This window comes from Notothenia rossii (genome assembly GCF_949606895.1).
Source record: "Notothenia rossii genome assembly, chromosome: 2".
Lineage (NCBI taxonomy): Eukaryota > Metazoa > Chordata > Actinopteri > Perciformes > Nototheniidae > Notothenia > Notothenia rossii.
In genome coordinates this window covers 82,435,617-82,461,594 of record NC_136904.1, presented here as the reverse complement: position 1 = coordinate 82,461,594, position 25,978 = coordinate 82,435,617, and the positions used below count along the sequence as shown (strand labels likewise).

General features: G+C 38.3%; 5 protein-coding genes across 5 annotated transcripts in view; 4 read left to right on the top strand and 1 right to left on the bottom strand.

Moving 5' to 3' along the window:
• Positions 1-25,978, bottom strand: part of atp5mc3a (ATP synthase membrane subunit c locus 3a) — a 287,504-nt gene that overhangs the window by 128,036 nt on the left and 133,490 nt on the right. The gene's annotated exons all lie outside the window — the stretch shown is intronic.
• On the top strand, positions 3,830-5,989 carry hoxd12a (homeobox D12a). The gene is made up of 2 exons (XM_079662966.1): positions 3,830-4,389; positions 4,862-5,989. Exons 1-2 carry the CDS (start codon positions 3,834-3,836, stop codon positions 5,098-5,100), a joined length of 795 nt encoding a protein of 264 aa, XP_079519092.1. The 5' UTR covers positions 3,830-3,833; the 3' UTR covers positions 5,101-5,989.
• On the top strand, positions 10,572-14,695 carry hoxd11a (homeobox D11a). Its single transcript, XM_079666215.1, has 2 exons — positions 10,572-11,260; positions 11,820-14,695. Exons 1-2 carry the CDS (start codon positions 10,663-10,665, stop codon positions 12,053-12,055), a joined length of 834 nt encoding a protein of 277 aa, XP_079522341.1. The 5' UTR covers positions 10,572-10,662; the 3' UTR covers positions 12,056-14,695.
• hoxd10a (homeobox D10a) lies at positions 14,822-18,247 on the top strand. Its single transcript, XM_079666214.1, has 2 exons — positions 14,822-16,780; positions 17,510-18,247. The coding sequence occupies exons 1-2, from the start codon at positions 16,036-16,038 to the stop codon at positions 17,782-17,784; spliced, it is 1,020 nt and encodes a 339-aa protein (XP_079522340.1). The 5' UTR covers positions 14,822-16,035; the 3' UTR covers positions 17,785-18,247.
• hoxd9a (homeobox D9a) lies at positions 19,875-21,630 on the top strand. The gene is made up of 2 exons (XM_079666634.1): positions 19,875-20,539; positions 21,054-21,630. Exons 1-2 carry the CDS (start codon positions 19,987-19,989, stop codon positions 21,296-21,298), a joined length of 798 nt encoding a protein of 265 aa, XP_079522760.1. The 5' UTR covers positions 19,875-19,986; the 3' UTR covers positions 21,299-21,630.

Sequence of the window (25,978 nt, the reverse complement as noted above, 5' to 3'; positions counted from 1 at the left end):
TTGCTTTATTTAAACGGTTTTATTGTTCGTCACTTCAGATATAAGGCGGTTGTAGAATAGTAAACGTAGTGTACCTCCGCACTACTTAATAATATGAGCTTATTATATCATTATACTACATGTTTAATATATTAAGTTCTGGGTCTGGTCATTCGGCAACAGTTATAAAGTGGTTACTATTTTAGCAAACACATTATGCCTATTTTCAAGTATTCTACTCATAATTTACTCTTTTGGTATTTAAGCAAAACTTTGGGAAGCTTCTCCATTGCTAAGAAGTTAACAGTGGCTTTTTTTAAGGCGACCTTGGCGTTAATGTCTTCCAGCGTAAAGCTACGATATTTCCTCAATTCAACCTTTAGATTATTAACTAGTGTATCATCTGGTTACGTTGCTTTGAATTTGTATTTAATAAATGTTAACTATTTTACAGACGTTCTCCCTGCAGTGAATAAAGTTGGTCAATCTTTATATGTCTTTCCGAAATGTTGACTTTAGTTTCATTCAGACTTTAATTATTCTTTAATTCAAATGTGGAATTTAATTAACAGGCCTGCATTCAACTTTTCTCTAGTAAAATCTCATCACTTACAGCATATTTATTCTAAATAATTCCGTTTTGAAAGTGCCTTTTTGTTTGTCAGGTTTTTCCAATCCACAACCGAACAAATTATCCTTTTTGACATTTAAATGTCGAAAACGTGGCTACTAAATATAGCCAATACATTGGTGCAGCTGAACATTTTTTCACACATCTGTAATCCTGCTCTATAAAATCCTGAAGAGCCATATTACTTTTGAATTAAGCTTTACGGGGTTTCAAATGTTCCCTCAGCCCATAGACATAATTAGAAAATAATTACAAAACCAATTTATATTTTAAGGTAAACAGGGAGTCTGCTTGTTGTAACCTCGACGTCTTGTGAAATATGTCACAGAATTAAACTAAAACTCACGTGTGCTTCCACTGAGTCCAAACACGGAGATTTCAACATTTGGAGATACAAGGCAGCTTTTTCTCAGCCAAGAGAACTTGAACGAGGGAAGCTGCAAGTTTATTACCAAGGACAATAGACGGCGGATATGTTCCTTCAAAGAGTCTGGAAAACAACCAGACTGAGGCTCCTCAATTTGGTTCCTGACACCCTAAACATGAAGGACGAAGAGCAGTAAATGACAGTAAAACGGAACACTAAAACTTCTAATTTTGTGATAGTGTGAGCCCATCTGAAGGTTAATGGTTAAACGTCACGTACAGCAGCATTTTAAGCCTGAATGCCCAAAATACAACATTTTTCATTATTGTACCTATCGAGGGGAAATTGGACGCATTCGCCCCGCAAAGTTTTGTTAAAACAACCACGTTTTGAAAGTTATTGCAATTAAAACTTGACAGGGATTGCGTGTATTTCCTTTTTTGTTGGATTCGTTTTTCCACAAGTTTCTTATGCGATGAACATAATTGTATTCATGCTGCTCATTGGCAGTCTCTTTTACATTGTTTCAGCCCTGAATATTGAGAACGCACTGTATAAACTTTTGAAAATAGTTTCAATATGGAAAACAGAGGTTCCAAACGAAACTATTTAAAAAATAAGCTTTCAACTAAAACGTCTTTATTCATACTTTGTCACTTTAGTTATAATGCTTTTGTAATATCGTTTTCTTTGTTTTTATTTAGTATATGCAGTATTTATTTTTCAGACTTGTATAATATAATATGTCAGTCTTATTACAATTATTGTTTTCTATAAATCTATTTCTACATCTTTGATTCAAATGAATCCCAGTCTTTTTTTATTCTCTGAAATGAATCCCACTAAAATACTTATTTTGCCAGCTGTTTTGTTATTGTTTCCCCTAGTTCAAAGACACTATCAACAGCAATTTGCAAAAGAAATACACGTTATTGTAATTTTGGCACTTGTCTTACCTTGGCTGCTGAATAAAGGCACAGTGCACACACTAGTCGCTCAGTCTGCAACAAAGACTTTGAAAGCAGTAAAACTACACACAACTCCAGCAGTGACCGAAACTGCTGATGTTTAATTGCGGAATTAAGTAACTGACTAACAAGAAGAGTACAGGCAGCATCCAGGATGGAGGCCATATGAATGTATACTGCCACCTATTGGATGACAGCCGTCATTTCTCATATGATAGTGGATTGTGGTAGTTAAACTTGTCTATTTTAGCCATAAAAAAATCATCTTTTTAACATCGGTGTCTCGGGGCTGATTGGCTCCAAAAATATCAAAATATATATAAATAATAGTTTGATCAAGCAAAAAAACAGTCACACACACACACACACACACACACACACACACACACACACACACACACACACACACACACACACACACACACACACACACACACACACACACACACACACACACACACACACACACACCCCCCCCCCCCCCCACACACACACACACACACACACACACACACACACACACACACACACACATCTCACTTGTTCCTGATCTAAGACATTTCAGGGAGGCATTGCACTGCAGAAAACAATTCATACCATGAACAATAGCTCGAGTATAGTAGATGCAATATTGGAAATATTATCCAAATACGCTATTGTAGTGATGATTATGAAACGCAGTTGTGCGTTTCATAATCATCACTATAATAGCAGTTCCGTTTACCAGATACAAGTGTCCCCAATGGTGCAGCAGCACTGACAATATTTAATAGTCCTAGGACTCCTGCACTTTGATCACTATTTACCGAGAATTGTAATCCTTATACAATTTGTAGAGATAGTGTAGTCTAAAGATACTAGGCCTAAATATTATTACATTTTATAAGGTGCTAACATTTGACTGGATGTCGAGATTGTAAAGTAAGGTTGCCACGCATAAGTCTTTTTACAGATATGACTGTTTTATGGTTCTTCTTCTTTTATTTGGAAAAAAATATCGTTTTTCACGGCCCTATCAACCTAACTGCGAAGAGGACTGTATTTATTTTTATTTAAAAATAAAAGTGTTACTAAAGCAACATGTAGTGAACGCTGAAAAAACATTTAACACTAATTCAAGTTTCTCTAAAAGAAGACGTGAGTTATTGAAATACGGATATTTATCAATGCATTTATAAATCTCAGTATTGCAGGCCGACATGTATGAAGGTTACATTGTTTACAAAGGAGTGACCACAAGGAAAACAACACATCACAACAATAATGTCCAACAAAGTAATAGTGTGAGGCTTACTGTTACATTGTGTAGCTTGCATGGGGAAAATGTATTTTTATTTTACGACTTGTCTTTATTGCACTGTTTTTCAGTAAAAGCAAGAAAACACTGACGTTAGATTTCACATTTTACTCTGTATAATTATAATATTTGCACTGGAATATGTCCTTTTTCATGGAGCTTATTTAATCGCATGATAAATTTGAATATGGGAGATGGTCTCCTGTGGTGCATTTAAGGCTCAGGATCATTTACCCTGGTTCTATATGGGTCCATCCACTCAGACACCTTGTTATTCTTCAATGATACCAGAGATTCCACGCATTTACTTTTGGAAGTAAGAGCCTCTGACATTGAAATTGACACAAGTCAAATATTCTTGTGTTATTCCAGACTAAACAGATGGTTGGATTTGAACTTCATCCCCCACCCACTCAATACCAAAATATGTGCTCATGGAGTATTTTTGCTTTGCAGTATTGGGAGCAAGGGTGGGGCGGAACAACATATTTTGCATATCACGTGATGCCGTATTAACAAATCACCAATTACCTACCCTTTATTCTTCAGGAGTTGCTAACAGGCTTGCAAGAAGCGTTTGAGTAAGGCTCTATGGAGATGTGTGAGCGGAATCCTTTAAATCCTGGCTATGTTGGTTCTCTGCTGAATTTTACTCCTCCTGAGTCGCTGTATTTCTCCAACTTGCGCGGTAATGGAGCCCACATACCCGGGCTGCAGATCCCTTACAATAGGAGAGAGGTGTGCACGCTCCCGTGGATTTCCTCAAGTTCGTGCACGTCTGGACCAGCAGCACCGCCACCGAGCCGCGCCTTTGGAGGCTACTGTCCTCCGTTTCTGTCCAACTCGTTGTCTTTAAATACGAACTCGTCCAGCAGCCACATCAAGGCGCATCTGGAGGAGACGGTTCGGGGCTTTCAGGTCACAAACCACAAGACAGAGGAGTCTGGGAGGCGAGAGGAGGCTTATGTGGGGGATCATGTTGGCAGTGACCGCGGGTTCTCAGAGCTGGACCGCCGGTCTCACGGTTCTGCGGCCCAGCTCGATCCGGATTCAGCAGGTCCACTTAATGTGAACAGCACCAAACAGGAGCAGGATCCCATTCAACCATCATCCAGTCACACATGCTCCAGGACGTCTTTTGCAGAAGGTAAAGTAGCCTGTTGTATAACTATTTTATACAATTGTATCTCAATATAGAATATACAAGCAGTGGTTATTGTGCCTTATCTCATGTTAATTACGCTTCTACCACTTGTTACGTCAAAAGATAGTTTCATTTTCCATTAAAACATATTATTATATTAGTTTCTGAAATGAGCGAAAAATTACTATGATTACTTTATGGCCTGTGTATCTTCTGTGGCATGATTATTATTTTATTATTCCCATAATATCCATAGCTGGGGTTGATGGTGATATTATCCATATTTGCATTATGTAGGCCTACAGTAGGCAAGCCCACTAATGTTATGTTGTTAACCCGTTTTTTGTTGTTGTAGTCTTGTGCAACACTGCAGGCAGTGCCACTGGGAGCTGTCAATCCAGCCAGTATGTATCGCTGTTCCTGACGTTGGTGTTAATTTAAAGTATAAAACTTGTTTCTACCTCTGCTCCATCAGGTGCCCCATGGTGCTCGTCACAAGTGAAAATCAGAAAGAAGAGAAAGCCATACACCAAGCTGCAGCTGGCTGAACTTGAGAATGAATTTATGATGAATGAATTCATCAACAGGCAGAAACGGAAGGACTTGTCAGAAAGACTGGACCTCAGCGACCAACAGGTGAAAATATGGTTTCAGAACAGGAGGATGAAGAAGAAGAGATTGATAATGCGCGAACATTCTTTCTCCGCATACTGACGACCTTTGGACTTGATCATGACCAGCAGCGCACCGAATATGTTGTACTATAATGCAGCAAAACAAAAGCACACACACACTTAGGTTTGTGGCATGGACTTGTATTTATAGATGTATAAAAAAATGATTATATTCCTGCCACATACGAGGCTGTAGTTTTATCAAATAAAAATGCAACAATATGAATAGAACTGAAAATACATTGCAGATTCAAATATTATCCGTTTGACTTAAGTGTGCATTTTAGATACTGAGATTCTCCAAATGCGCACAGGCCCTGTTGGCCTGCAGCCGCAGATGATAAAACAGCTTAACACCCTATTGTTTGTAACTTAAAAGTAAAAACTGTTTAAACAGGAATATGTTTGTATATTTGTGTGTGTATTTTGTTTTATGGCTTGCATGGTGTAGGCCCAATGTGGAAGCAGACAGTCAAGTTCATGTTTACGGACGGAATGAACATTAATCATATGGTATTGCGAAATATATTAATTTTGCATGTCTATTTCCTTATTGCTGTTATTGAATGACATGCCTGTTTTTTCCTCAATTTGTTGTAAATCTAATTAAATAATCAAACTAACATTATTTCTGCTCTTTTGGGCCACGTCCACACCCAAAATCTGTGGAGGACAAGAATTGTTCCGCATTTGGTGCCAGTATGTGTTTACTTCAAAAGCCTGAAAAAGAAATGTTTGTGGATACGATTATTTTTATGCTTTTGATTTTTAACTATATAACTGTTAAAGTGATTTCTGTTTTCGTCACACCTGTTTTTGTATCACTAAGGGATATTATACTGGACAATAGATCTAAATCAGTATTATTATTTTTTGAATACCTAAGCAATTAAATAATATTTCTTTAAATATTATCTATAATTTCGGATTTAACATATTGAAAACTATCTCTGTTTTTGAAGGAATACGCATTGCACCAGCCATCTTTTACGCACGGATACGTGATCTGCAGATGAACACATTTGTAAATAAAGATCATTTTTGAAACTACCTAAAGACAAGTGTGTGTGCATCATGTGAATAATTCTACTTTTGAGGTGTTATTTTTAATTGCGAGTGTATGGGCTTCATGTTTATATTCTGAATTTTAAAGAGGGCTCGATAGGATTTACTTTGGAAACGTCAGTGTTTTTTCGCTACCTGCAGTGATGGAGGGATCAGCCTATGCGTGTTTTGTACTTAAAATAGACTGAATTCTCCTCACTTTATGAATCGACCATGCATGCGAGCAAAGTATTTGTTAATATACTCATACATATCTTTCCAGGAAGCAGTACCCCACTTACTTTAAATTAAACGTTCCACTGCATTTAGTAGTAAATGTGTCTACATAAAGTAGCTTCAAAGGTTGTATAATATTTAATAAAATGTTTCACAGCCAGCAGAACAAAGCCACCCACTGCTTTAAAATATATATATGTTCTGTCTTCTTTGGTTTTAATTGTAAATCAAATTGCAAATTGCATTTATGTTGTATCTTATGTTGCAGTTGTCTTCATTATTAGTCACATCTTCTTTTGTGAGCATATGTTTAGCTTTCTTAGCCACGTAGCATAGCCTATACACGCACGCAACACACACGCAACACACACACACACACACACACACACACACACAAACACACACACACACACACACACACACACACACACACACACACACACACACACACACACACACGCACACGCACACGCACACACGCACACACGCACACAGGCCAAACCTCCACATGTCAAGGAGTTAACATAGCTTGGACCAAATGGAAACTTTGTCTGGTATGTTTCAGAAGTAATTCAATATGCATCCTTTACTTTGTTCAAAATGCAATTCTAACGCCAAAACAGGCTCTTTTTGTGCGTATTACAAGATATTCTGTAGGCGTTTGTGTGTGTCTTTGCACAGTGGTAGCCTGTGTGTGTGTGTGTGTGTGTGTGTGTGTGTGTGTGTGTGTGTGTGTGTGTGTGTGTGTGTGTGTGTGTGTATCCATCTGGGTCATTGTTTATATGTACCAATACTCTTCTTGTTTTTTCTAATACTTTGAGAATTGAAGGTTCTGAAGCCACCAGGTCACCAGTGGTCAGGCTGTTTATTAAAGGAAAGGCTTAACTGACCCTATCAAAGCACTGCTAACCACCATTACCAAGGCCTCTGTACGTGAAACGTGACATGAGAGTGAATCTATTAATGGGCCCTCCCATTACATCATTGTCACGTCATCATCACCGCATCACTGCAACACGAACACACCACTGCAGTCATAATAAAGGTTCACGAGAGGCAGTCACATTTAATTTGCTAAAGAAACGCGAAGAGATGGTTATTCAATCAACAACTGTCTGTCTCTTTACCACCACTTGTATTTTATTTTTGCGGAATTATTGTGACCAACTGTCATTTATATTTGCGCAATCTTAATATTATTTAACTATGGTAATCCGCACTGAATCTATACTCTTATATTCGTATGGTTCGGTTTTGTTGTCCCAACTCGAGGTTTGTGTATTTTTCTCAGTTTAAAATCGTTCCCACAAGTGCTTCACTGACTATTAGTGTTTATTGCTCAGTCTATTTTGAAAGGCTGTACTGAGTTTTCTATGCATTCAGAATGCAGCGTTTCTCTTCAGTATTTGTGTTATTGCTTTACTGCCAAACGCAGACTGCATCATATAGCTGCTTAAGATATGGGGGAGCCCAAACAAAGTTATGGTCAAGTTAGTGGCCTAAGTTATTTAGCTGTTTAGGCTGTGCCTTTTTCCACAATATTGGCACAACACCTATTTGTGAGTAGGTAGGCTACACATGTCTTGTTTTGTGCGTTAATTCAGTGTTTACTGCAGTAACTTTATACTAGGTTTTCTTTTTAATCGTTTTTAATACTAGTTTGATTTCTTTGGTCGTTTTTTTTTACGCTGTATCTTCTTTAACTGGGTTTATGTATGCATCATTTACACCAAGGCTACTTCCTCGTATGTGAACTTGGCAATAAACCTGTTTCTGATTCTGAAATAATTTCAAGTAAATAACGACATTAAGAAGTAGCTTCTCATTTATATTAGGTAAATGTGTAGTAGCCTTTTAAGGGTAAAACAGATACATGGCTTGGTTATTCAGTCATGTGATTAGTTGGCCTTTTTTCTTTAAAAAATTGTTTTGCTTGTTTGAATAAAAACGACTTCACTTTTAGTTTGATACGTGAATGCAGTTCTTCTGCCAGGACTGTTTTATAAGGTTTAGCGTTTTGACTGTGTTGGAAAAAAAATATATCTACATAAAGGTTTTGGTGCTTCATAACATAAAATAAGGTGCATAGATTATTAGTTAGTTGTTGTTGCTGTTACGCAGAAACCGGCCAAGCAGTTCGACCATTAAAGTTGCAGTGATGTTTGCTCTCTTAAAACTCTTATTTGTAACATCTGTCATTTAAAATGTTAATTTTTGAACAGAATCTGTGAATAATCTGTTTTGCTAACCACATTTATGATTGCTCGTTATGCTCAGAACCTAAAACATTTTCCAATATTTTAGAACAACAGTGCACAAATGATCGAGGAGATAACGATACAAATAATTATTGTAATAATGACAAATACTCATTTAAAAAAGTCTTTAGCACAAAAGGAGATAACAAATAAATTAAAAAAAACACAACCTAAAAGAAACAGTCACATAAGTGATAATCAACAGGTCGCATTCACTTTGGGGGTTAAAAAAGTGAACGCCTAAATAATAAGTTAACACTTTAATAAAAAAATGTAAACACTCCAATGCTGAGTATTGCTTCGATGAGATTTGTTTTAGTTGTGTTTAAACTGTGCGTCGGATTATTTCAGAAATGTCACATTTTCCCTCTATTTTAAGACTTGAATGTTAACTTCATTTTGCGTGTTGTAAACTGCCTGAGGGGTTTTCACGTGAAGTGCGATAAAGGTTGGAAAGGCGACCACAGAGCGGATTTTACCCCCAATAACAATAAACCCAGCCGCCTTTAAGCTACTTTCACATTGCGTGTGACCTTCAGGCTTTAAGCATTGAAGAATCTGCTTGTCCTCTGAATACAATGCTCCCATTCAGATTGTAGCTGCAGTTCCACATATAGGTCGACAAATTATATTATTTTGTTGTGCTCAATGTCAAGCATCAGGCCTGCAAACACTGGACAAGGATTTATTTAAACGTTTTTTCTGTTTTACGAGTGATACAATACAGTATGAAAAATAAAGATCATACTCACAGAGGATACCCTGACTATTGCTGCAGCCTGGTAGATATGTGTATCCTTTCACCAGTGTTTTAACTCCGTTTTCTCTGCCGAGAAGAGGGCCCTAAACTCTGCTGGCATGGCTGCCTTCGTGTAATAAAAGGATCTGGGTGCAGAGACTTGTCTCTGAATACTCTGTGGACATCACCTAGACCACAGACGGTCAAAGGCAGTTGTTGTGGACTTGGCCATGCTTAATGTGCTTAGTGATTCACGCACGGTTGACTTATAGCTTATGTTTTTGTGGCATCCACATTCAACATCCCTGCATTTTGTAAAAGCATCGCGCTGTTTGATTTGCCTTTTTTTTACCCGCGTTAATCTGCATTTATTATTGACGTGAAACAAATTAACAAGCAAGCAAGAAATGTTTTTACATTTATATTTACACATACATAGTTCAGAGTTTAGGCACACATGGGCTCAACATGCTGTGCAGTAGGCTGTAATTTATACTAGAATTTGTCAGTACTACAACACGTTGCAATAATCATTTTGTGGTCTTGTTATTTCTTTTGTGGCGCCTGAACCTTTTCGCACCCTGCTGCAGGCCCAGAGATGTGTACATAAACGTATTTGTGTGCATGTTGTGTATTTAAATGTATTCTAACCGTCATATTGGTACACAGTGATTATACTCGATGAACCCTACAATGTATCTGCATAAAACAGACTTAATGAGTCGCTTGTGAATCACACTTGATTTTGCAACGAAGGGCATGCACGGTTGGCATAGTACTATTTTCCTCAAGCTTTGCTTTAAATAGGGGGGGGGGGGGCGGGGGGGGGGGGTCAATTTCATTGTTTCCAACCTAACTGTTGCAACAAACAGCGGTGCCTATTCCAAATTGCTCAAATCTATTGCCGATAGAACGCATGCGACTGTCATTAAAGAATGACGACGATGCTGTAAAGCTTTCAATTAAGTATTCCAGTGGTGGTTCACACATTTCTTTTTCCGTGAGCTATAGGGCAAGAAGGCTGGAGAGGAGTTTCCTCTGCAGCCAGGGAGCCAATGGAAGCTCTCGCATGCGCTCACATGAGTTTCTCCGGACAGTTTTTAATGACTGATATTGATGTATGGTAATTTCTTGGCCGGATCACATGACACAATTACCTCAAGAATCGATCAAGATGTATTGCAGGTCTGCCTGCGTTTCCGATTTCTTCTCCCTGGCGGGGTCTAACCAGGCGCCTGTGGTGCTGTAGATGAACAAAGTTTAACACAGTCAAGCTGCCAATTCCTCTCCTCTGTTGCAAAGAGGAAAGGGGGGAAGAAGAGATATGACGGAATACGATGATCGCAGCTGTGCGTCAAATATGTATTTACCGAGCTGTACTTATTACGTTTCGTCGCCCGATTTTACATCAGTCTCCTCCTTTTTACCGCAGACTACTTCGTGTCAGATAAATTTCCCTTATTCTTCCAACATAGCCCAAATCCAACCTGTCCGAGAAGTCGCTTTCAGGGATTATGGACTGGACCATCCTAGCAAATGGCACTACAGGGGCAATTACGCGTCTTACTACTCGACAGACGAGATAATGCACCGGGACTTGATCCAGTCCTCGGGCAGCAGGGCGGATGTGATTTTCAAAAACGACTCCTTGTACGGCCACCACGGGGGCACCAGCTCGCCGTGTAATTTCTTCAACGGTGTCGGCCGTAACGGGGTTCTCCCCCAGGTCTTCGACCAGTTTTTGGAAACTCCTAAAACAGACAAGCCCAACGCGGAGCTGCCTGGACAAAAGACAGACTCTGCTGCTGCTGAAGATGCTGCGAATAACAATCAGGATCTAACCAAACTGGAGCAGGACAAAGCTGAGCAAAGCGCTGACGACGACTCATCCTCCAACTGCGGCGACAAGAACAACCAACAGAGTAAGTGTTTTTCTCTTTGTCTGGGACATAAGGTGTACAAGTTAGACAATAGAGCGTCTGGACTGCACTGTGTCCTCCTCCGTGACCGTGCATAGTTATGTGACTCTTTATAAGCATGCAAAAGGTTTTATATCCCTATAAGATTTAGTTTACGGTTGTAAAGGTATTTACAATGGGAAACCGTTAAGTTAACCATACTTTAAAGATTGCCCTGTGTCTTATAACTGGACTGTGTTGCTGGATGTGATTTGTATTGATAGGGAATCCAATAAAATCGTTGTATTAAAGTTTATTTCATCGTGTTATAGGCAATGTCGTGCTGGTATAACACTTTCAGTGAACGCCATGCATAAACATCAGTGCGGTAAAAGTTATATTATAATGCAAAATCCGTTGTTTGTCTCATTGTGTGCGTGTGTTGCAGAGAGGGCCTTTGAGCAAACATATGCAATTAAACAAATAAATGTATCCGTCAACCTGTTATATGCATTAAGCTATAGTCTGAATTTTAGTTTATGATATTAAAAATGTTCTATACGTTTTATTTTTTCTTCTGCAGGTTCATCAACCAAGTCCAGAAAGAAGAGGTGTCCTTACACCAAATACCAGCTCCGAGAACTTGAACGAGAGTTTTTCTTCAACGTGTACATTAACAAAGAGAAGCGGCTCCAGCTGTCCAGGATGTTAAACCTGTCCGATCGGCAGGTGAAGATTTGGTTTCAGAACAGAAGAATGAAAGAGAAAAAGCTCAATCGCGACCGCCTACAGTATTTTACTGGGAATCCCTTATTCTGATACCTGACACACACACACACACACACACACACACACACACACACACACACACACACACACACACACACACACACACACACACACACACACACACACACACACACACACACACACACACACACACACACACACACACACACACACACACACACACACACACACACACACACACACACACACACACACACACACACACACACACACACACACACACACACACACACACATGGCAGGAGCTATACACACACGTCTTAAAGACTGGTCCTCCCTGCATATTTCAACCCTCATCCTCCTGTTTAAAAAGTGTATCCTACATAAATCTTGCATTTGGAAAATCGTCAAGATGCCATTTTATTTTACAAACAATTTCAGCATTTATTTATTTGTGTTCATATATTTTCGTGTCAAATATTCCAGAAAAGCGCAAGGTGTGCTTTGAAATTATTTATATCAAATATAGGCTAATTTGTATAATGTTCATTTAAAAGAAGCATGCAATGCACGTTGTGGTGTGAAATAAATTAGACGGGACACATCTTATACCATAGTCACGCAACTTGCCACATGAACTTAACCAACAAAAATATCACAAAAGGGGATTTTTTTTTCAAAGATTCATCAATGGGTACATTTGGTGCTTGTAGGATAGTCCCGTTATTTCCTCTGCTTTCAACACTGGATTGTTTACTAAACCTTGAACCGTCTAGACAGTATAATAAACGCAGCTGTAAATGTCTAAATAGGGGGCTATTGTACTTTGGAGTCCCAACCCCCAGACCACAAGAGATCTGATGCTCTTTCCTTTCTCTAAGTAATTTCACTCCAGGCTACAAATCTTTGGAGAATTCAAGTGTTTTTTGCGCATCCAGTCCACATGTAGCTCCTGTTTACTCTTTTTGGCACTTGTAATGCTAGTTGTTAGCTGGGATACAATGGAGGATATTCTAAGAAGGACCGCCGTAAGAAAGGATAAGTAATTATTTTTTAACTTCATACACTATTTAGTTTCATCAATAGGCGAAATGTTGCTCTGACGTCAACAAATAAGCTGGAAAAGGAGGACTATTCCACATTTTTGGCGAAAATAGTGCTTTTCCAATCTTGAATTAATGCAGGCGAAACGTTTCCATCTTTGTTAAGATACAGTTTGCAGGGACCCAGGCTGAGTAAATTGCTTTACCTCAGTAGTTTATAACTCTGTTATTTTTGTAGTCAGGGGGACAACAATAAATAAACGCATTCATCCCTCACAAACAGTCGCTTTATTGATCATTCATGTGATTATTTTCACTTAAGCTCTATGCAGCAACAATTACACCCCTTGTTTCACTGTTCTTTATGAAAAAAAAAAGTTTGGAGATGAATGTCTATTTTATTTGTGCGCATCACATCTACCTTTTATTTCCCAATAAGCTATTAAAAACTGAGAGTTCATTAAGCGTTTAATTGGGTTGTCTTTATGTCCAACAGTGAAATTACGTTACCAACTGTGTAGGGTGTTTCATTTCGCTGCTCGGTGTAACCACATGAGGGCAGGCTTGCAGTTTAAACTGCAGATTGAAATGCAGATTTCAGACAAATGTCAAATCTTGCATAAACAGTCATCCAGCGGCGAATAATCCGTTAAACACAGGTTCTGCTTACATTTGTATTTGAATAACAACTGCATCAAGTGGTTTGTATTTGTATTGTCTTCAACAGATTGTATATATACAAAAATGTAAAAGTCCAAAATCACCTACATGTTTTCTTTTTAGATCAAACCATTAAACCCAACAAACTAGTTTTTCTAAAAAACTAAAAACACAGGTAATTTTAATACAAATGATGTATTTCAATAACGTTTAGCTTCAGCAGCTCCCTTGTCTTCCAGGCGGCAACACATTTTCAAGTCACGTTCAAGTGTTTTAAAAGACTAACAAAATCAATATATTACTAATCAGTGTTTGTCATCAGAACCTTAAAAATACAGATTTCGACGTTTAGCTGAAGGCCGAAAAACCTTATGGGCCCCTGAAATATATCCGGATTGTAGGGAATTATTGACGTGCTTTGAATTTATTTAAAAGTTGCAGCTGTGTCATTATATGATCGTTTATATGCCTCTAGCTTTTTGCATTTCAAATGTTAAGAAAAACAGTTTATCAAAAAACAGACAGAAGTTTTGCCTGAATCTGCAACAATATCGCTTTCCCTTTTTTGAGCACCCCAAGGCCCACATTTGTTAATGGCTATGCCCTTGTGTTTTGTGTTTGTAAAATAAGAAAATCTCCTTGTATTTGCTTTAAAAACAGTATTATTATTATTATTATTATTATTATTAGCCTACTATATGACACAACGTCAAATTAGTTTTTCCAGTTTTAAGGTACTTGTGTACATTGTGTGTATTAATTGTTGATTATACCTGAAGAATATACTCCCCTATTGAAGTTTATTTTTATTTCAACGCGTTTCATGATATGCAAAATAGCTCAATATTATCTTTTATCAATTTTCATTGTTAGAACAGAAATGGTGTCTGTGTTGTCAGATGTCTCAGTGAAATGTTATTTCTTCTTCCTGTAAAATAACCAACGTGGTATTACAAAAAAATGTATTTTTTACACATACTCTGTGATTAAATTTGGGTTAACGAGCCTTTTTTGTTTGTCAATCCTGTCATTTCGAAATGAGATGCATATATGCTATTTTAAAACAAGAGCCATGAAGACGGATATAAATAGCCTTTCAAAAAAAGTTGTAGGATTAGAAACTTGTTGCATAAATACCAAATATATAATTATTTCATGCTGTATTTACTATGTTTTATACAGACCTATAGGATCGTTGCAATAATTGTGCCTTGACTTCGGTTGATATTTTCGAGTACCAAGTGTTTTTATTTTTTCCTTTAGTTTACCAGGCACTATGTTTGTCTTGCACACATTTGCCTTCCTTTAAGACACAAACAATGGACCCCTGAGCAAAATAATCCCCAGACTGTGCACCACCAGGTTTTATTCTCAACATCGGAAATACTTGTAAAAAAAATGCAAACACAGACATTTTGCTAAATATCTGTGTAAACAACAAAGGACAGTTTTCTATTCGTTTTTAGGGAAATTTAGGAAAGGTACCGCATTGCAAAGATATGATGATGCAAAAAGAGCTATTTTAGTTAATTAATTCTAATAAGGGAATGGCATATCCATTGTACCTTAATTTCTTCTGATTTGCTGCAAGAAATGCAATGGTCTTTGTCATTAAATCGAATAGTTATGTGCTGTTAATCAGATAAATAAATCAGGAGAGTGAATGTGTGAACAACCCCAAACCCTGAAAGAATGAAGGAATGACAAAGCAAACAGTGTTATTATCAAATTCCAATCTTTATTTTTGTATCGATTATTAGTATAATTCAGACAGTAAAACATGTGTTTTTCCTACACGGTTAATGTGGACTGTGTTGTTGGTGTGTATGGTTTATATGAATAAAGAAGGCATTCAATTAGAAATGGTTATATTATTTTTTTTAAAAACTCTTCTATGCGGCATAGGCTATAGGCAGCATTTTACACGTACACATGCATTCATTTCCCTCTGGCTCTACCACAAAGAAGCATATATCCTTTTCAAGTATTTATCTCATTGAAAACATTTCATAGATTGCACACGTAACATTTACATGAAAGTGGACTATTTTCTGATCGCAAATTGCATTTTTAAAAGATGTGATTGTTTCAGTTTTGATTGAACAGCCAGTTAAGTCTGCAAACCAATTTCAAGTCCGTGTAGTAGGGGTCGCTGTTGACCACGTCTGATCTGCAGCAGAGCGTGTGTGCAGGGAGAGGAGGCTGCGTCTCAAGGCCATTTTCAAATCTCATTGGTGGGCTTGTCATGTGGTCGGGAGGCATCCTGACTTACACGGAGATTGTTTTTCCTAGATATGTCATCTTACAAAGGACATCTCTCTCCTCTTAAGAACTTAACCCCCCAAAATGTCCTTTCCCAGTAGCTCTCCTGCGGCAAACACCTTTCTAGTGGACTCTTTATTAGGTGCTTGCAGGTCGGACAGCTTTTACTCCAGCAGCAACATGTACATGCCGTCTGGCTCAGAAATGGGAACTTACGGAATGCAAACCTGTGGACTCCTGCCGTCTTTCGGCAAAAGAGGGGAAGTCAACCACCAAAATATGGGCATGAATGTCCACTCGTACATACCTCAAATAGATAACTGGACTGATCCGAACAGACCCTGCAGATTAGAGCCGTCCACTCAGATGTCAAACTGCACATTTTCACAGAGCATAAAGGAAGAGAGTAACTGCTGCATGTACTCGGAAAAGAGAGTGCAAAAAGTCAGCTCGACAGAGGTCCCTGCATATTCCAACGTTATTTCCCAGTCTTGTCCTGTCGATGGTCCCGAGATTCCGGTGCCGGGCTATTTCAGACTGAGCCAAACTTATGCGAATGGGAAACATCCGGAAAACTACTGCCATGAGCCGCCGAGTCCAAACCCAACACTGGTGCAGCTCAGCCGGGTCACCCCGAAACCGCAGTCGTCCTCGGCGCCTTCAAATTTTGCAGAGGAGAAAAAGAAAAGTGAGGTTGTACCGCAAAACCCCGAGACCTCAAGGACCCCGGTCCCCGCAGACAGCCCGGATCCAAGGTCTAGCTCCGGGGAGAAAAACTGCTCCATGGAAGCCCCAGTGTCCAGCCCTGAGCTGCTAAAAGAAGCGAAAGGTGGGTTGGCTACAGTAAAGCTTTTATCTTGTGGCGCTGCAGTGAAGGCTTCAGCATCATAAAACCAAGTATAAAACACAAACAACCCTAAAGTCGTAATGTTTAATGAGAGTCTTTCTCAGGTTGCAGTAATGGGCAACAGAGAATGGTTTTACCATGCAGCATGCAGACTGTGTGTCAGTCTTTCCTCCTATTGAAATTCTAATGTGCACTTAAAAAAAACGTTTTCCCATTGTGTTGCTTTATGTTCTGCATGTTGCACTGATTTAAAAGCAAAAACAAATAATCTAAGAGTAGTTTAAATGTTTGCATTATTGCAAAATGTCTTTACTCGTGGAAACTATAAAATTGGTGCATTTGCATCTGTTTAATTCTAGATAGATGAGTCTGTGACTTTCGTTAGAAGATAATCATAACACTGTTAGAAAGTATCTTTTAAATTGATGATTGTAACGATGTTATGAAGTGTTAATGCATTTGAAGCTTGATGTAATTAAACAGATGTTCTGCACATGTTTAAAGCTTTATAAAGATGAGGTCAGTGTGGTTTGATCACAATCAAAAGTGATAATTTAATTTCCATTTCAATTGGAAAGAAATTTGATTTGATTTAGTTTTTCTGGGAAAACATGTATAGGCTATTGTGTGTTATTTCCCAGAGGTAAAATCAAAATTAGCAGGTGAGACTTTGTTCAAAATAAATCACTAACTGGTTTTTAATCTCTACAGATTGCAAGAGTGCCCCTCCAACAAGCAACTGGTTAACTGCAAAAAGTGGAAGAAAGAAAAGATGTCCCTACACAAAGCACCAGACCTTGGAGTTGGAGAAGGAGTTTCTCTTCAACATGTATCTGACCCGAGAGCGCCGCCTAGAGATCAGCAGGGGCGTCAACCTGACCGACAGGCAGGTCAAGATCTGGTTTCAGAATCGCAGGATGAAGCTGAAGAAAATGAACAGAGAAAACCGCATCCGAGAACTGACCTCAAATCTCACCTTTTCGTGAGCCTGCATGTAACTGTGGTTAGCTGTGTTTCATGTTCTCTCATATTCAGTTTGATGCTTTAGTGACATTTTGACATTTAGAGCATTGGACGTTTATCCTCAATTTCAACGAAACTGTGAATATAGGCCCTTAGCCAATTTGAGTACTTTCTGTGGTGTCGTGTATTTGCTTTATTTTATCACAGGGTTACACTTCTAAGTCTTAAATTATTGAAGTAGATGTCTTCTTTGTAGCCAGTAGACCTGGACATTTAATGTATCGCGATGACGAGCTGTTTGTAAAATATTTCCTCCTTTCCAGTCATGAAAGCACATTTTATTGTCTTGTATAGTGCAACATTTGTTTTGCAGTAAGTGCAAGCCATTTGCTCAACAGTGAAATGTTTCTATGGCGGAATACAATGTTAATCTGTGAAATTGTTGCATGTTTGTGGCATGTATCTTGCAATAAATTGTCAAATAATCTTGTTTTGTTTTTGTTTGTGCTATACCAAAGTATCTCATCTGACATCATCTTATTGGTGACTGCTATGCCACCGCCGGAATCTGCGGTATTTGCATTGACGCAGACATTAGTTTGCTTAAAACGGTTATGAAGAGGAGACAAATAAAATAGATTTTCTAAAGGAGCCTTTTGCACTTTGTAGCACGAAAATAAATGGTGTTCCAAAATGTTCCTAATGCGCGGTATACTTCCGTGCGTAAATGCTGTCTATATGTGTACAATTAAACTCTAATTTCACTAAATTATATCTCAATTCTATACATTTTGAGCTTGTAGCGTATTGAAATGCTAGTAGCCCACTAACTAAACATTGTTTAAAACAAGGTTTAGTTAGTGGGCTAGTATTTCAATGCATGTGTTTTGTACAGGATTTAGCAAATTCTTATCAATTATATTTAATCTCCTTAAAGAGAAAGTGTAAGACTGATGTTTGTTAAATCAAACGTATTAAAAATAAATAAAAAAACATATCGAAATATCTCGGCCTTTGCGTAGGAAGAGTGCAGCAAGATGGACAAATATAGTCGGAGGCTGTGATATGAAATACAAATTGTGTTTTAATTTCCAGCAGGCCTGTTTGTTGCTAAACTAACAGTCTATATGAAACTATCAGGCGGACTAAGTTATGTTCAAGCACAAATTCACAGGCAAGCCTCAGCATTTCCTTCCCCCCGAGCGACACAGGCCTCCGTAGCCACGTAGCTATTATTATTATTATTCTCATGGTGAGGAATAACTTTATTTGTTCAGATGATCTGAGATGAAATGGTCACTCTGAATTGCAGTCTGCAGATTTGTCCTTTACTTGGCTATTAATGTGCGTATTTTTCTGTACTGAAGGTAAACTTAGAATGTTTCAAAACAAGCGAAAATGTGTATTTTGCTCAAAAAGAACTATATGTATATTAGAGTTGAATTACACCTTCCACATAGCAACATACAGATGGACTAAGCTTCTCCTAGTCTTTTCTTTTTTTATTGACGGCATGTATAATCACACGCACCTCATAAAACATTTATTGATGCATAAAGACATTATTGCCCTCCTTTGAATGAATACAACTATTTCACAACTAGCGTTTCCGGCTTAGCTTTTAAAAATTAAAACAACCCTGAAAATAGGTTTTCTAGCCTATTATTAACAAAGGATTCACTGCATTGTGAGCGGAAATGGCGACTGTTATTTTACAGCATGTTATTACATCTATTTTACGAGGACTCCGTAAGTCTATAAAGAATTTTATTAGCATTGAGGGTATCAGGACGATATTAGAAGAGTTTCCTATAACATTAAGACACGGGGTGTTTGACTGTGTGTGTGTGTGGGGGGGGGGAGGATGTGTCTTATTCATTTTTCTGACCTGCTTGCATTGTTGCAGGGTCCTGCACCACCCGAAAATGAAAAAAATAGAAAAGATAATAATTTGAATTCATTTGAGTGATTTCACTCTCCCTCCAGTCACATATGATGGGGCCTTTTTATTATTTGTGAAATGAAAAGCTAAATTAAACCTGACGAGGAAAAAAAAGAGAGCAAGGGCAGGATTGATTTACTCGCTGTATTGGTAAATATGACCACGTGATCCATGTAACCAATCCCTGTAGATGCAGGCCAGCAAAAAATACTATGATTGTTCATAGAGGGAAGCTTCCCGTAACAGTGCAACCCTTATTATATGAGTAGGAAGAGATCAAAAAATGTCTTCCAGTGGCACTCTCAGTAACTGCTATGTGGACGCTATCATGGGGCAGGAACCGGAGGATGTGTACGGTGCTCGTTTTCTTCAAGCTCCGCACACGGTGACCCCGAGGCCGCCAGGTGCCGGGGACAACGCAGACTTCTCCTCATGCAATTTTGCGCCAAAGTCCGCCGTTTTTTCGTCGTCTTGGTCATCGGTTCACCCGCAGGGGATTTATCATCCGTACGTACACCATCACCACCACCACCAGTCCCATCTGCCCGCTTCGGATGGTAGATATGTCGGCGTCCGCTCCTGGATGGACCCCATCTCCAACCACGTTTCGTTCAGCGGATTTCACCCCAGCAGTCGGCCGTACGGGACAAAGCCGGAGGTCTTGCCACCGAAAGCTACGGAGAGCGACTCTTTAGAGGCAGAGGCTCGGCCGGTCGGCGGGGATTTCGCGTGTGGAGTATCGGAGTGTCCAGAAAAAGCGACCAAAGAGCAAAGTGGAAGTGAGCTTTCGAGCCACAGCGAGCCCAAAGAAGAGAAACAACAACAACTTGACCAAAGTAAGTAAACCAAAAAGCTAATCCTGATTTACAACCCTAAGAACTGTATGAGCTGGGTGTGTAAAACTGGAGGTTTTACTAACCTATAAAAGTGTCTCGTAGGCTACTATACCTCGGCTCCGAAAGGGAGAAAACCCGCCCTGCTCGGGTTATTGCAGGGGATCCTAAAGTTTGTCATGTCATAGGACGCCCTAAACAGCAACATTGCTTCTTTATTTTAGATTTTTCATGAGCTATAGACGTTAGGGATATATAAGTATAATATATGTTGTTTTCTCTATTATGTTATTTTACCTGCTGGTAAAAACAAGACAACATGTAATGGAAATACTCATCTTTACGCATTATCTATCACATTCAACGATTTCTCATTTTGCTTTTAATTACCTGCAAACACACCAGTGAGCTTATGGGTCCCAGAATCATAATTTAAGGACAATTTAATACACTTTTAAATAAATAAAAACATCCTCATAACATGTGTCCTTATACTTCATTTATATCTGTTTTTCAGGCAACCCTTCAGTAAACTGGATTCACGCACGCTCCACGAGAAAGAAGCGATGCCCGTACACAAAATATCAGACTTTAGAGCTGGAAAAAGAGTTCCTGTTCAACATGTATTTGACAAGAGACCGACGCTTTGAAGTGGCCCGCATTCTGACTTTAACCGAGAGACAAGTGAAGATCTGGTTCCAGAACAGGAGGATGAAAATGAAGAAGATGAACAGAGAGAGGAACGGCAAGGATCTGCTCTAAAATCACAGCCATTTGACACATTTGTACCAAGGAAGCCATCTGAAGAATTATATTCATTTTGTTTAGGATCCCCGTTAGCCATTTTCATTTTTAGATCCTCTATGTGTAGTGTAATAGTGCGTGTTCGTGTCCTACCGTGTTGGCCAAATATACAAAACAATTACATGTGCAGAGTTTTGGTGAGATTCAGAGTACCCTTCAAATACTGTTTATTGTGATATTTTCTGTTTTACACACAACCACAAGCAGTTTGTCAGATTTAGGAAACTATGTGTAGCATATTGCTTTTGTTAAGAATTTGGAGTTGTATATAAAACATTTTCACAGCTGAACTGCTTTGACTGCTGTTTGTGGTCTGTACACACACAAACCCACACATATACACACACACACACACACACACACACACACACACACACACACACACACACACACATACACACACACACACACACACACACACACACACACACACACACACACACACACACACACACACACACACACACACGGATATATCTCATCAGTAAAACGTGCATTGATACATTTTCACAAGGGCTTTTGTTTTGAAATGGTGGCCCATAAATTATGTGAGAAAGAAAATATAGACGTGCGTTTTTTATTTTACACAAACCAAATCAATTAGTAATTTTACTCTTCCACATCAATGCGTAGAATACCTGTTTTCCTTAAATGCATTTTACATATTTTCCAGCACGATTTTACCATACTGATGGGTTATTTTATCGAGGCTCATTCTAGTTTGGAAATGAAAGGTCAAACATATCCGCTGAAGCCTTGCTTTCAGTAAGACTATGCAGCATGAATTACAGCTGCATTATTTGAGCATGAAACACACAACTTAACGAAATAGTTAGTGTTTGACAGATTTGACAATTTTCTTATTTGCAGCTAACAAATCTGCAAATAAACGTAGGCTACTCTTATATCCCATTAAAATCTGTCTTTAGGCTACTTCGTTGGATTTCACTTCATTTTCCAAACAGTGGAATTGAAACTTAGAAGAACAAAGGTGTTTACGATTGGGAGAGGTGTTGCGGCCGATTTCCAATTTATTGTCCAACTTGTACGAATAATTACTTTAAAGCAGGAAGAAACGTGGTCCAATAAAGCTATAGAAATGGCTAGACGTCTGGCCTAAATGACTTTATGGTCCTGGCCAGTAATTACATTCTCCTTTGAAATCCTCTTTATCTCGGGCTTTTGCGTCTGTTGCTGACAAACAGAATCTAGACACTTTTCCACGGGGTGTCTGGTCGATGAATTGTTTTAGAGGAAATCACCCCCACCGTAATGGTCACGTTTATTCACCAACTGCACTTCCCACCGATGGGAGAAAAAAACCTTCACATTGACTGATGTCAGATGGAGTTAAGCCTTATTGTGGGTTTATTGTATTATTGAAATGTAAAACCAGAGATGTGTCCTTATTTTAACTCACACTGTCTGCACTAAAGGAAACTAAAATGATCTCATCATTTTGGATAATTACTTAATTTGTATCAATAAATGAATTATACCATTTGGATCTGCAGTAGTCAAACCAATGCAAGAACTCTGCATTTAGAAGGACTAAATACAATTTGTTTACCTCTGCAGAGCGTTAGGCTACATTGGGAAAGTAATTTGGTCGCTAGAGGGCGATATTGGCCTTTTAGTCTCAGATACAGGAACTCATTCAATGCTGGAACATGCAGGCAACACATGGACCAGTCCATGCAACATGCATTATTAATAATATGAAATATTTGAAAGGAGACACATACTATATGGCTTTATCTCTGAGTGTTCTTTATAAAACTGGAGAACTTTAGTTTGTGAACATCTAAAGGGCAAGCAGTTTTACAATAACAACACAATTTACCTTAAATTGTCTATTACCTTAATCTTGTCTTAAATACAAATCTGTTATTAGATAAGAAACTAGAACAGCACGTCTATTTAATTGTTACAAATGTGTAAAACTGTGAATCCATGTCGAATAGTTTATTGCAGTTATGTTGTTATAATTTTCAGACCCCGGCCATAGTTTACATTTGCACAAAGGAGCAGCCGATTTTAATTGATACATGAAGCAGACTCAATACATTCTCGTATTTAGAAGAAAATAACCGGAATAATTAGGAATAGCTTTATAAATGCATTCCTAATTAAAGGCCATATAAACTCCCCTATCAGTATTTAAAAATGCGATGAAACAAATAAGTATTTTGTTGTTCATGTGAGGGAGGAGGCTAATGAAAATATGAATGATGGACTCATATTTTGTGAATAGTCCCTATACTAAACACAGCAGCGACACTTTGCCTTGTGATTTATTTGTTCCCCCAAATGCTCAAATGTTACTTTCATACTTTAGTTTTTTGTTTAAATACTGACATAAACAAAATCCGGTAGTTAGCACAAAGGTGTTGTGTTATATTTGGCCTTGGAAAAAATAGCTTAGGCTATATCTTTTTTCTCAACCAGGGAAAGCCTACCCAAATAACACACCATACTATTAACACATTGTTATCATAATTTTAGCCTACAGTAGGCTACATTGCTTTTATATATAAAATGCTGCAATGAGGGTTTCTGTAACTTAAAACTGATGGGCTGCTATTCTGACTATTGCTGCTGTGTTTCATTCAGTCTGCAGTGTGGATGTGCATCTAGCTCTGTGTCCTGAGGAGCTAAAGTGAACATTACTTCAGTCTTCGCCATACAATTTGATGATTGTCATGTGGTTTCCAGTTGTTCGAATAATCAAACACTGACAGCAGCTTTTAGAGAGCAACAGGATGGATAAAAAATATGGCAGCAATTACGAGAAATCTTGAAGTGATTTTTTGTGACTTGAGTGTCACGGCTGAAAACTTGAACCCCGAATAATGATGTTCATCTCCTCGATCTAAACAAGTGACTTCATGATTACAAGCTGTTTATGCACATCATAACTAGATATATTCGTTTCTGTGATATAAGGGGGGGGTTTTGTCAACATGTCCAGCGGTCCATCCCTACTGTACAGACAGTCACGTGTCACTTCCTCTCCTGGAGAGTCACGTGTCACTTCCTCTCCAGGTTCAGTATTGTCATTAGCTACAGTCATGTCACGCCGCGTGCTGTGGTCCATATTCACACTGTCCAGTGTCATTTCCGTGGAAGCTGTTTGAAAATAAGAGCTGTGAAAATGAGCTGTCTGTGACTGATTGGGAACACACTCGGGCTAATATCCGGGCTCTTCCTGAACACAGAAAAATAGTCTGTAGGACTCTGAAAGCCACATACATCCAAGGAAAAATACGAGAAAAAGTTAACCATGCTAAATCCATGCCCACAACTGCATTGAACATCTATTTACAATGTAATATCTTCAAAATATAGGCTTAAAGCACCAAAAGTAAAAAAATAAAATAAAATTAAAAATGCCAAAAATGCTTTTAATTTTATATTTTATTGTGCTGGCTATTATTACAACTGGTGCATCTATGTGCAAGGTAACTTCCTTTTTAGTTAATTTTTTTCCAAACAAAATGAACTTTTGAAACCAGATGATAATCCATCCTATTTTATTGGCGAAATAGTCCTCAAAGTAACTGATGAATATGATTGAATATGCAGCACAATATTTCTCTCTGAAGCACAATTAAATAAAGTGAAAGTATACAAGCACCCAACATGTGTATATAGACTATATTAGCACAGTACTTAAGTTAATGTACTTGGATATATTCCACTATTTTATTAAATCTGAAGATGCCTCCTTTCTTTCACTAACGCAAACTCCATTAACTGTAATGCATTTGAAGAATTTGACAAGCAGTTGTTCTAACTATAGAGTGAATTGAGACGTATCACATTCTAAACAAGCGCTCGTTCTGCACTGTGTTTCTATGCAGAGTGGAACACGGTACGCCAATGCAACAATGTTGCATTAGTGTGGAATGTTTGGGTGTGGATGATGGATCTGCCGCTATTTAATAACGAAGGGAGAATCTGTCATTAACACTGATACATCAGCAGTGTCTGCTTAGCAATAATAACACAAGTGTTGCATATCAGTTGTGTTATCTTTAGGTTACTTCCATGGCTAGATACTATACTGTTCCAAGTTGTAAATCCATGTGTTTGGTGTAACATGGTGTATTGAAATTATCTGAGCAACCACAATGTCAGAAAAGAAACTTGATATAACGCTCTCTACATTTTTCGCTTGATTGCCGAAGAATTGGGCTGCACAGAAAGAACAATTGGACTTCTGTGTTGAAAATAAAACGCATCACTTGATCTTAGACCGATAATGTCACATTACCATAACATGTACTTTCCTGTTTGGCACTTCTCTTTTTTAAGCACGTGTCAAATTTATTAGCTGATTTAAACTCACTTTTCGGATAACATTGTTTGTTTTTAAATGATTTACTGAAAACAAGCCTTAGGATATGAATTGTTAACACCCGTACAATAAGCTAGCAGACGAAGGAAACCCCCAGCAGACTGAGAGGTGCTGGTTGTTGCAACATCTTTATTAGTCCTGGTGTGTAACAATGTTTCAACTGTGTGTGTAGTTTACCACCAGCGACCCATTGTCTTTCTCTTTTTTTCATTCCCAATATCAAATAACTTTGGGTCAGTGTTGTAGTGGGGTTTCTTTCTTTCATTTGTGCTGCTTTT

Bases quoted from the DNA above. Each gene is read 5' to 3' on its own strand.
- hoxd12a (XM_079662966.1), top strand. From the start codon at position 3,834: ATGGAGATGTGTGAGCGGAATCCTTTAAATCCTGGCTATGTTGGTTCT. The intron at 4,390-4,861 runs GTAAAGTAGCCT...CTGCTCCATCAG, and splicing joins CAGGACGTCTTTTGCAGAAG to GTGCCCCATGGTGCTCGTCA.
- hoxd11a (XM_079666215.1), top strand. From the start codon at position 10,663: ATGACGGAATACGATGATCGCAGCTGTGCGTCAAATATGTATTTACCG. The intron at 11,261-11,819 runs GTAAGTGTTTTT...TTTCTTCTGCAG, and splicing joins CGACAAGAACAACCAACAGA to GTTCATCAACCAAGTCCAGA.
- hoxd10a (XM_079666214.1), top strand. From the start codon at position 16,036: ATGTCCTTTCCCAGTAGCTCTCCTGCGGCAAACACCTTTCTAGTGGAC. The intron at 16,781-17,509 runs GTGGGTTGGCTA...TAATCTCTACAG, and splicing joins GCTGCTAAAAGAAGCGAAAG to ATTGCAAGAGTGCCCCTCCA.
- hoxd9a (XM_079666634.1), top strand. From the start codon at position 19,987: ATGTCTTCCAGTGGCACTCTCAGTAACTGCTATGTGGACGCTATCATG. The intron at 20,540-21,053 runs GTAAGTAAACCA...TCTGTTTTTCAG, and splicing joins ACAACAACAACTTGACCAAA to GCAACCCTTCAGTAAACTGG.